The 12,392-nt window shown below is 36.3% G+C and overlaps 1 protein-coding gene across 1 annotated transcript; it reads right to left on the bottom strand.

Annotated features, from left to right (window-relative positions):
* Positions 1 to 9,821: 9,821 nt before the first annotated feature.
* LOC120250689 (mucin-2-like) lies at positions 9,822 to 11,717 on the bottom strand. Its single transcript, XM_039259522.1, has one exon. The coding sequence runs from the start codon at positions 11,137 to 11,139 to the stop codon at positions 10,075 to 10,077; it is 1,065 nt and encodes a 354-aa protein (XP_039115456.1). The 5' UTR covers positions 11,140 to 11,717; the 3' UTR covers positions 9,822 to 10,074.
* Positions 11,718 to 12,392: the final 675 nt, after the last annotated feature.

The following is a 12,392-nucleotide window of genomic DNA, read 5'->3' as shown; positions in this document are numbered from 1 at the left end:
AAAGAAGAAAAATGAAAAGAAAAGAAAAGAAAAGTTTACATGGTGCAATCCATCATGATAGACATTGATCATTTGAATACAAGTCATAACTCAACTCAACAACTACCTTGAGAGAAAAAAAGAAAGAAAAAAAAAAAGAGTGTGACTAAATAAGCATCACACATGATGTGGACCAACATGCATATAGAGATTGAGAGGTCTAAGTCATACTACGGCTAGCCCCACAACTATAGTATTCACTTCCATGCTTGGTCCCCCTACATGTGATACTAACCACCACTACTACAACAATGTGACTTTGTGTTTGTGGTTGATTAATTTGCAACTTAAAAGTATATGTCGGTATGTATTTTACGTATCATTGATCGTAATCATCGCTAAACTCTAATTTTAATAAAATTCCTCATAAAATGACTATATTATTTTTTATTATATAATTATTCAATATAGTGATAATATTTAAAAATTACAAAAAAATTTAAAAAACACTCAATAGGAATTAAATACTAGTATTTTTCAAACTTTTTGAAACAATAAATCAATGGCAAAAGTATTTTTCGTTTTTACTAAAATGTGCATAAAATTGGCATTATAAATATTATAATAATACATTATTAACTTAAAAATAACACCTTCAAAATAGAAAAGTTAGCATTCTATTTTTTTTGTCAACTCAAAAAAATAACTGTTTGATTTGTAATTTATATATATTTATAAACAAAAAAACAACTATAAGTTAGCCATCTATAACTTATATCAACATCATCATAATAATGACCTTCAATATAAGTTATATGCTTGATAAATAATACAATTTATGCTAAGTTGGAAGCAAAGTTATGTAGCATGAGAAGAGGACATGGTGTAGTGGTCCAAGAGATGAAAAAAAGTAGTAAAGAGAAGAGTCCAAGAGGGACACATCTTAATCTCTAAAGAAGTTTCCCAGAGGCATGGTGTAAGACCATGCAAATAGATCCAATAGAGGAATCAATGAACTCCATTAATTGGAGAGGATTATGTGGTCCATGGAACCACCAAAATGCTAAATTGTTGACTAGTCAAATTAAACTGGTCCCTAGTGTTAATTGGTCTTGGTCAACTTTCTCATGCATGCATGTTGGTGTGATTCACAACAAGTCACGGTCTTTATACGTACTCTTCTTTAATTTCATCATGACTAACGTTTGATTCGTTTTCTATCATGTGATGTTAGTGTGTTAACCAATGAAATATGCTACTACACATGAGACACACATGTACACAGTCTTCGCCACCATCTAATAATACAATTATTCATCAAGGTTATAATTAACCTATATATATATATATATATAAATAGTACTCTATGTATGCATTCCATAGAACACCGAATTTTATAAAGGATGAAAAAACAATCCTTGTCGTCTTTGTTCTCTATCTTTCTATTTTTTAATTATGTGTGAGAAATTAATGAATGACAAAGAGCAAAAGGAACTAGGAGAGAGAGAGAGAGAGAGAGAGAGAGAGAGAGATGAGAGAAAAACATAATTCCCATGTGGGCAATTTGAGTGATTGATAAAGTTTGTTAAAAATTTCTCCAATCCGGGCCGGATTTTTAGACCAATTAGGTTTTAGTTAATAGATTGGAAAATTAGAAATTCTTTATATATCTTTAAGATTTCAACAACTTAGTATTGAAAAAGTAGTGGTGGAAAATTAGTATCGATTAGATTTGGGGTAGTGGTTGCCCCTATGACCTTTTCACATCTTCCCGAAGAAAAAAAAAAATCATTTTCTAGACTAGATCTTACATGATTTATGCGAATTTTGATCTTGTCTTATGCACATCCGCGATGGAGCTTTCAATTTTTTCTAAAATGATCGTTGAGCTAATAATAGAGTACCTTGAGATATTTAACCCACTTACTCCAATCCCATGGCTACATCTATCTGGGGATTTTAAGTAATGCTTTCTACATCTTCTCTTTCTTTAATTTTGTAAAGCTAAATTTGTTTCTCTATAGTCTCCTCTAGTTTAAGTGATTCCAGAATTAGGAGCCTTGAAACAATAAAAATCTAATAAGAACGAATCATGTATATTTTGAGGCCAATATTCTAGCTAAAGAGCAGTTATTTTTTATAAAATTATCATTTTTAATTAGCTTGGATGAAATAACAAAAACTTGACTTTGAATTATCTTGTAAGAGGGGATTGCGACAAATTATAAATTGTAGTATGTGTATAACATTACAATATTGTTATAGAAATGATATGTCATTTTTTTTTAATTTTGTTTAAAGATATCTATAAATTAGTAGAATATGGAGCTACTTTAGTTTTGTATTATGGCCTTTTAATAACCCTATCTCTATGGTTGAAGTTTGACTATCTTGAAGGTCAAACCTAAATTGTTGTATTTGTTAATTCTAGTGGGTGTGTATTAGTTAGAAATTACTCTCTCACACCTACACATCTGAGTTTCTCCGATGAATAATCCTAAATCTCACAGCATAGCCTCTTATATAGACGTCTCTACATCCCTAATATAGCACATCCCTCTTTTAGAATCTCCGCGGCACCTAATTTGGACACTATACAAATTTAGACATTGCAACTCCTATTATAACTAAGCTTGGAATGCAACCCACCTGTTGACCTTGGCTCAGTTGTAGCTTCCGTTGCAATGCGACCTACATACGCCTCTAGTCCTCCTGAATGTGTCCAAGTCTAAGTTGATGTAGTCAAATTCTGCATATCTTGACCTACCATCTACTTGAAACTAGTTCATCTCCTCACATTTTATCAACAGTACTCTCGCAAGGGTCGCACCCCATATGGCGCGTGCATCTCTATCATACCTATTATGTATGGCACATATACACAAGTAAACGAGCAGATGCGGCAACGGAGTGAAGTGGTGCGACAGCAACTGCCCTATTAGGGGAGCATCAGTTTGATAGGTTGGGAGTGCAGGGGAAACGCCTCGTGGTAGGATACAAGGGTAATTTGTATATGGTTAGCATTATGATTTGATAATCTTGTAAATTGTATCCAGATAGGTTTAGAATATGGATATGTTTAGGATCCAGATCGGGTTAGGATCTGGATAGCTTTGTATCCAGATAAGCTTAGGGTTTACCTATAAATTCATGTAACCCTGCTCTTTTGTCTCGATTGTGAGGAGAGATGAGTGAATAAGAGGAATACAGTCACTTCACTCTCAAGGATGTAGGCACATTGCCGAACCTCATAAATTTTATGTGTTTTGTGTTTGTCTTTTATTGCTCTCTTGATTACCGTGCGAATCCTCTATTTATATAACAAGTGGTATCAGAGAGAGATTCCCCTGGAAGGGTAAAATCCGTTACTAAATTCGATGTGGAAAGGTTCAATGGAACTAGGAATTTTGTATTGTGGTAGCCATAGTTATCAGACCCGGCCCGGGCATTGACCCGGTCAAGGCTCTGGGTCACGGGTCAATTGGTTCAACCGTCGGGTCATTTGGGTCAATACTGGGTTAATAAAAATATTTTAAAATATTATTTTTAAAATTATAAATTAGTTTTTAATTATATAATGATATATCATAATAATATCCATGAATTATTAGTTATCAAATAAATAATTTGATGGAAAAAATACAAAACAATTGCTAATATTTGATTTGGAAGTAGTAGAAAAGAGGAAAAAAGCTCAAACTTCACATAATATCAATACATAACAATACTAATTCACAATAAAAGTTTAAATTTATTATCAAACTATCAAACCAAACTCAATCCAATATATAACCAAAGTTCAAAATTGAAATTACAAATCAAACTGGGTCAATTGGTCTGACCGCCGGGTCAACTGGTTCGACCACCGGGTCAATCAGTCCGACCGCTGGGTCAACCGGTCTAACCACCGGGTCAAAGCGGGTCAATGCGGGTCAGAACGGGTTGATTGCATAACCGGTCTAATTAAAGACCCGGACCGGTTGAAGCACCGGGTCACCGGGTCAACCGGTCCGACCGCCGGGCCGGTCCGGGTTTGATAACTATGGTGGTAGCTGAGGGTAAAGGATTTGCTAGTACAACAGGGGATGTTGAAAGCATTGGAAAAAACAAAGCCTCAAGGTTTGGAAGACCAAGTCTGGTTGGATTTATAAACAAGAGCGGTGGCACTTATGCAGTTGTGGTTGGCGGATGATGTTACGTATCATGTCATGGATCTTTTATCTCCGGTGGAGGTTTGGAGAAAATTGGAGAGTCGATATATGTCAAAATCTCTGACAAATAGGTTGTATTTGAAGTAGAAACTATATGGTCTGAAGATGCAGGAGGATGCAGATCTAGTACAACATATTAATTTCTTCAATCACACAGTCAGTGATTTGCAGAGAATTGAGGTTGGGATTGAAGATAAAGACAAAGCTATGATTTTGCTGTGTTCTTTGCCGCCTTCATATGAGCATCTTGTGACTACACTCACGTGGGGTAAAGATACGCTCAAAGTAGATGAGATCACTACGACGTTGTTGCCTCACAATCATAGGAAGCAAAATAATGTTGAAGGTTCTCAGATGGAAGCGTTGTATGTGAAAGGGAACCAGGAAACTGGGAAAAGGCAAGGAAAAGATAGTTTTAGCAAAATGAATCCCAGAGTCAAAAGATTTGTTCAATGTTATAATTGCCAACAGATGGGGCATATTAGAAAAGACTGTCCAAACAGGAAGCAACAGATTGATGAAAGGAAAGGTGATTCATCATAGTTTGCTAATGTGATCCAACGCAGTGATTCAGATTATACTGATGGGGATTTGTTTTCAGTTTCATCATGTCAAACCTCAGATTCATGGATTTTAGATACCAGATGTTCGTTGAACATGACATCGAACAAGGATTGGTTTGATTCATACAAATCAAGGGATTTTGGTTTTGTCTACATGGGCAATGATAAAGCATGTGCTATTGCTGGAAAGAGGTAGATCAAGATTCAGATGCATAATGGTGTTGTTCGAACTTTGTGTGATGCTAGACATGTTCCAAAATTAAAGAAGAATCTGATTTCTCTGTTTACTTTGTATGGAAACGGTTTTTGCTATAAAACTGAAAAGGATTGCATAAAGTTGAGTAAATATGGTTTGATATTGATGAAAGGGGAAAGAAGTGCAGAAAATATCTATAAGTTGATGGGAAATACAGTTGTAGGTGGAGTTGCAATTGTAGTTACAAAATCAAATCAAGGTAATCACTACAGAGAAGTTCAAGCATTGCTTGGACTTGATGAATGTTTCCAATGATAAGTAGACATGGCACTCAACCTATCTGGATGATGAGGAGCTCCCTGATTTATATCTTCATGGAATATATTCGCCAAGGTGGAGATTGTTGTGTATGGCTTATATACACAAGTAAACGAGCATATGTGGGAACGGAGTGGAGTGGTGCGACAACATCTGTCCTATTGGGGGAGCATTGATATGATAGGTTAGGGTGCGGGGGAAACACCCCCGTGGTAGGATATAAGGGTAGTTTGTATCTACTTAGGATTATGATTCGATAATGTTATAAATTGTATCCGAATAGGATTTGTATCCGGGTAGGTTTAGAATCTGGATATAATTTGGAACCGGATAGCTTTCAATCCGAATAAGCTTTAGTTTTACCTATAAATTCATGTAACCCTACTCTTTTGTCTCAACTGTAAGGAGAGATGAGTGAATAAGAGGAATATGACCGCTCCACTCCCGAGGACATATATGGGCACATTGCCGAACCTCATAAATCTTGTGTGTTTTGTATTTGTCTTTTATTGTCCTCTTTATTTCCCTTGTGGATCCTCTATTTTTCTAACAATACCAAAGATAATCTTCAAAGAATCTTCTAATAGTCTTCAAATCTTTCTTTCCAAACTTGTTCTTCATTCATCCAAGTTTGATTCTCATAGTCATCTAGTTTCTAAACTTAATCTTTATTCATTAAAGCTTGGTTCTTCATGATCTTTTCTCAAATCTTCTATATGTATAGTTATATTTTCAAATAGCTCCAACCATAAATAGCTTTGATCTTCAATTAGGCTTGTTGATCCTAGGTTTCTTACTTAAATCTTCCTTTCATGATTTATGCCCCCAGATATCTTTGTTAAGAACCTTACCTTAAATGAAATTTTGGCCTCTATACATTTAATTGAACTCCCAAGTAGGATTCACTAACCAAATATAGATATGCCTTCATTTGGGCATCGCTTGATTTTCAAGAGAGATCCTTCAAATTGATTGTCTTGCCAAAAATAGTTCCTCCAAAGATAATTTCATATCTTCATGTCATATCTTGTCACATTATCATGCTACATCATCATAGTTACCACATCATCTTCAGTTGCCACGTCAACTTTGACACGTATCAAATGATGCCATATATAGAGCCTAGCTCTAACAGTATCCATGCTTCCAAAGAGCTCTTTATTTAAAGCTAAATTTTGGAAGTGTTGTTTGGGTGCAATAAACGCATATTTAATAGTTATTTTCTCCATTTAATTTAATGATCATTGGAATTGATCTTATGTACTATTTTTAGCTATTTGCAACCCAAGATTTATTTATTTTTTTTAAGATTTAATTGCCTCAATTAAGCAAAATCTTGATTTAGTTTATACCACATTTGCTTTAAGCAAGCTTGCACTTACTTTGACAAATGGAGTTTGATGTTCGGATTGTTTGTGTTGCCCAGGATAAATGATATAGTGATTATTTCTTAGGAGAAACTTTTGCTTTTTCCCTCTGTTTTTTATGTTAGGTCACTTAATTATCTTTGATGGTATGTGGTGTCTTTTCTGTTGCCTCTATATTGTTCTTACTTGACATTTTTTTTTTTGTTATCTTTGTCATTGTAATTTATTTATTTATTTATTTTTGTTATCTCTGTGACTGAATTCCTTTTAATACATGGTTACAATCTATTCATTTTAAAAATAAAAATACAAATTAAAAAAAAGAGAGATGTGTAGTGTTGTCAGTTCTTCACAAAGTAAATTTGATGCACTTTTTTTTAAAAATATACCATAAAAAATCTATTAATTAAAGTTTTGTATTGTGATTTTATACTATTTTGGCTTATCTTTTAGTAGTTAATTACTTCCATTTATAAACATGTGGGTAGGAATTGTAATGTCAAAATTTTGTGACTAAAAGGTTCATATATAGCACAATAGTATTGGCCCTACTGCAAAAAGCATTTATGTAAAATATTTAAAAGGTCCCAAGTTCAAATTCAGTTGGGCGCAGTGGTGATAACGGGTCAGTTGTGAGTGCTGGTTTGTAACAAGCATCTCGCATTGCCAAGTGAGGGTATACTGGTGTAATGAACTCATGTATAGTCTCAACTCGGCTAATTAAGAGAGTGTTCATATGCATATAAGGGTGGGGCTAACCTCTCTATTTGGCCAGTGTTTTGGGGATATGGATTTCATCATTGTATGCATAACAATGGTACATTTTGTTGAGAGGCCAATTGTGGGGTTTGGACTAGGGCTTGGGGTTGCTTTGCAATGGGGTCTCTCTGACCTATGCATGAGTGTCAGTATGGGCCCCTAGATGAAGTCAAACCTTGGTGTCTGGGTTGGATAGCTTCACGCTAGGTCCTGATGAGGGCGTCAAGCTTCAATGGGTGTGTTATATAATGAACTCATATATAGTCCCAAATTAACTAATTGAGAGAATGTCCATGTACATATGAAGGTAGGGCTAACTTTCTCTATTGGACTCTTATGTGCATAACAATTAATTGAATGCATTCATTTCTTGGTTTGTGTCTATAGATGTGGATTCCACCTTTGTTATATTTGTAAAAAAAAAAAATAGAAATTGAATAATAAATTTGTGTAATTAATTATTTATTATATTATTTTAAATTTCAACATATAACACACATACACATTGTAGTGGCTGAAAGAGTTGGCATGCAAACAATCTCTGTTGGGAATATTATGATGAGTGCAAAGCAAGTTGCAACAGGAACTGGCTCTCGATCTCCATAATGTCATGTCTTATGAAACAGTTGAAGTCATGTCATGTCACAAAATTAGAGGCGCCATTTTGTTCTAAGTGCCTTCCCACTTCAACTTCATTCATGGTTGATATTCCATGTAAATAATATATAGACACACACACACATATTATTTGGTGTGCAACCATGCCAATGTTGATCACGTGGGCCATATTCTCTGAAAGCAAAAAGAGAAACAACACCTGTTGATGTATCTTTCACCGCGTTCTGTTCACTTCTCATGCCCCCATGACTTTAGCTAATTTCTAGCTTTCTTTCCACATATATAAACTTATGTAATTCATATATATATATATATATAACTTAATTATTAAGGATGGTTATGAGCATTTGGTTGAATTCAAGGAGATGGATGTGTGTCTTCTCTGCCAGCTTTCTGAGATACTGAAAAGCTTTGTGTCTTTTAGGTTGGCTCAAAGTTGGAACTCTTTTGTTGTGAGGTGATGAGTATAATGAACCAGAGATCAAATTCTTGGAAATTGGAGTTTGGGCACAACCATTCCATCATTTCACTCTCATCTCACCATGAACTTTTTATTACCAATATATATATATATATATATATTTATATATACCAAAGAGAAAATTAGTTAAAAATTATAAAATAAACATATATGTTCCTTTGACAATCTTTTAAATGGAGATACATATCCGTCTATTAATAAAAAAAAATATTTATAAAATAAAATATAACACAATCAAATTAGCACTTATATGAGAAATTATTATACTGTAAAATCTCTTCGAACACTCGTATTATACTAAATCATTGGATACATATCGTTGGATCATGACCGAGCGGTTTCGGGCCGGGTTTGGGTTATGAAGAAGCCCGAATAATGAGAGAGGGATTGAAGTTTGAAGAAGCCATCATTGCTAGAGAACAGATTATTCCCTGGCATGGGCCACCATGATTTCAATACTTGAGTCACATGTCACACCTCAAAGGCCCCCCTCCCTAATCCTCCCATAGTTGATCACTCTTCCACTTTTGCAAGCTCAATCACCACCTTTGGAAATTATTATGATTAAATAATTCACACCTTTCCCTTCTCTCCCCCTTATCTCATCTCCCAATCTCTTATGGCTACACTTCTCCTTTTCCCTAGACCATTCTAAAAAGCAAAGGTGATCTTTTTAAGTGTGTGTGGATATGTTATATAGTTTACAAGTATTCAAGCACATTATTCAAGCACACAAGAAAGAAGAGAAAGGAAGAGGAGCATGGGAGGATGGCAATGTGGCCCAATGTCTCTCACTCAACTTCATGCTCTTTGGTGGAAATAATATAGTAATAAACCTTTTGACCTTTTATGAATCTTTGGTTATTTTGGCACATAGCTTTAAAGATTTGGTTGTTGTTCTTGTTGGTCTGTATTGGTTTTTAAAAGAGGAGGACAGTGCATTCTTAGTGAAGCCTCATCTTGTGGAGCAGTTGTAATTAAACATTTCAACACTATATGACCTTTGATCATCTCCATTGCTCTTTTCTATATACATATAAAATTTTTGGCGGCTAACGTTACCTCAAATCTCGCCACCAATCACTCCAAATGCTTATATAAATATATATATATATATATATATAAAGACACACACACACACACACATTAATAAAGATCTCTTCTAGCTAGCTAGGGTTGTTTGGATAACTGGTAAACAGTTTACTTGTTGAGACTTCTCTCTATTAGAAAAGGAGAATTCTGATAGGTTTAGATAGACAAAGACATAAGAACCACCAAGAAAAACAATGCCACAACTAATATATTTATCATCATCACTGTAGAGAGAGAGAGAGAAAGAGAGAGCATATATAGAGCAAAAACCCTATTCACATAGACATTGAAAAGGAAACAGATTGATGTATATATATACTGAAACTGATGATGTTGATGAACTAATTAACAAAAGGCAAAAGAAAGAAAGAAGAAGAAGAAGAAGAAGAAGAAGCTAGTAATAAACTTCTTGTGTCTTCTTGACAATATAAAATTGACTTCTTGATGAAAACATTGAATATATCCATGCATATCATACCTTCAACTCTGACTAGAAGTTTATCTTGCAATCACCACCTTCAGCACTGCCAACAAGACTAGATAGGTTACCGGTGAGGTTATTAACATCTCCATGATCTAAATTGCCAGCACCCAAGTCAGGGATAGCTTGATGATGATGATGATCGTTGGAACGAGACTTATCGGTGAAAGCCGGGATGTTGGACAAAGAGTTGATTGGAGGTTGGAGAAGTGATTGGAAGGTGAACATTTGGTTTTGCATGGTAAGACCAAGATGATGATGATGATGATGATGATGATCATGAGGGAGTTGGAAGTTATTGGTTGGGTTTGGATTAGTGGTGCAAGAAGAACTAGGTCTAGCAATGGTGGTTGCATTAAGAGTAGAAGCAGTGACACTAAGACTAGAAGAAGAGGAAGAAGATGAAGAGGATAAAGGAGGGAAGGAAGATGAAGGTTGGAGCTTTTGAGGGAATGGGCGGAGAAGATAAGGAGGGGGAGAGAGGAGTGAGTCGTTGAAGGAGGAGCGGCCGGAGAAGATGTCAAGACGAGAGCGGGGGAAGGAGGAAGAAGAGGAAGGAGTGGCGAAAGGAGAAGTAGGTATGCCGGTGAACTCTTGGACCATGGCACGGAAGTTGGACGTGTCGGTGGTGAGTACAGTGGTCGGAGCACGGCGAGAGGCGCGAGAACGCTTCTTGGAGTTGCGAGGAGGAGGAGGAGGAGGAGGAGGAGGAGGAGGTTCAGGTGGTGCCGATGAAGGTTTGGAAGGGGTGGTGAGGGAGAAAGGGTTGGTGGTGTTGGTAGTGGTGGAAGTGGAGGTGGGAAGAAGGCCGGTGATGTCGGTGGCGGAAGGAGTACGAGACCAGGGGGTTTCTAAGTGGAGGAATGGATTGGGTGGAGAACGTGGAAAGGAGTCATAGTATGAGAGGGTGTCATAGAGAGAAGAATGAGGAGGAGGATGAGGATGATGGTGGTGATGGGTGGTGGTGGTGGTGGAGATGGTGGCGCAGGCGGCGGTGGAGGAGGGTATGAGTGAGTCATACTCTTCATCTCCTCCACTAGATGATTGTAAGCTTCCACTATTCCCTGAATCCATTGATCTCTTTTCTCTCTTCTCACTCTTCTCACTCTTTCTATGTGTGTATCTCCATGTGTATATATATATATATATAGGATCAGTGGATCATTAAGAAATCACAAAGAAGAGAAGATATAGAGAGGAAAAGATCAGGACTTTGCTTTAGAGAAAGACCCCTATGCTCTCCTTCTTTCTCTCTCTCTCTCTCTCTCTCTCTCACTCACACACTCTCACAGTCACGCGCACGCTCACACACAAGACTTAAAGAGAGAGACTTATGATCACTCACTCACTCACACACACACACAAACAAACACAGTTATATTAGAGAGGTAGAGAGAGAGAGGACAGAGAAGAGAAGAGAAGATAAGAAAGGGATGTATATATATATATATATATATATAGGAAATTAAAGAGCTAGACACTCTCAAAAACACACACAAAAGACTTAAATGGTTGAGAAAGAGAGAGAGAGATGTGGTACTCTCTGTGTCTGGTGCTCTCTGGTTAAGGGGATGAGGAGAAGGATTGAAGAGAGGGAGGAGGAGGAGGAGGAGGAGGAGAAGAAGGAGGAAGAGGGTGATGAAGAAAAGAGAGGGCGGCTTTAGCTCATGTTTCCACTTAAAAGATACTAAAGAGATAGCAAAAGGAAGTGGGGCCCGCATTGCTGGTAGATGGTCAAAGAGAGAGAGAGGGAGGGAAGGAGGAAGGAGACTAGAAAGACTGACCCGAGAAAAGGACTCGTGTGGTTTTAATTTAAGGGTCGGGGTCATGGGTGACGTCATTTTTGGGTGAGGTGATGTCATTTGAATATGATTTGGGTTACTTTCGTTGGGTGGGTTTTTGGTGTGTGGTTGTTTTGTTGTGAATGCTGTGTCTAGCGTGGGTTTAGGTAGGAGATGGTGATATTGGAAATTAATTGGAGACAGGGAATGTGACCCATAAGTTTTGTACAATTTCCCCTTTTTTCTTAATTTCTTTTTATTGTTTTTTTTACATATATATTTTTTTATATAATTGATTTTTTTTTGCTCATGGGTTATTACACATAATTCAACTAAAGAGCTAATAGGTAATGGTATTTAGCTTTATTACGGAAAACGAAAGTGGGACAATCAAAAGATCTCGAGTTTAACACTTGTTGAAAATAATAATGGTAACGGGTGACTGGTTATGTTGGTAGACTCATAGCTCAAACCCCTCATTCCCGGTTAAAAATGCATGAATTGGATAATTAATTCTTAGTCTTTGTGCATGTTGATGTATGTAGC

This window comes from Dioscorea cayenensis, chromosome 19 (assembly GCF_009730915.1).
Source record: "Dioscorea cayenensis subsp. rotundata cultivar TDr96_F1 chromosome 19, TDr96_F1_v2_PseudoChromosome.rev07_lg8_w22 25.fasta, whole genome shotgun sequence".
NCBI classification, from domain to species: Eukaryota; Viridiplantae; Streptophyta; class Magnoliopsida; order Dioscoreales; family Dioscoreaceae; genus Dioscorea; species Dioscorea cayenensis.
Note: the sequence above shows the minus strand (reverse complement) of the source record. Positions and strands in the feature narration are given on the sequence as shown.

Coding starts and splice junctions, on each gene's coding strand:
- LOC120250689 (XM_039259522.1), bottom strand. CDS start 11,139: ATGGATTCAGGGAATAGTGGAAGCTTACAATCATCTAGTGGAGGAGAT.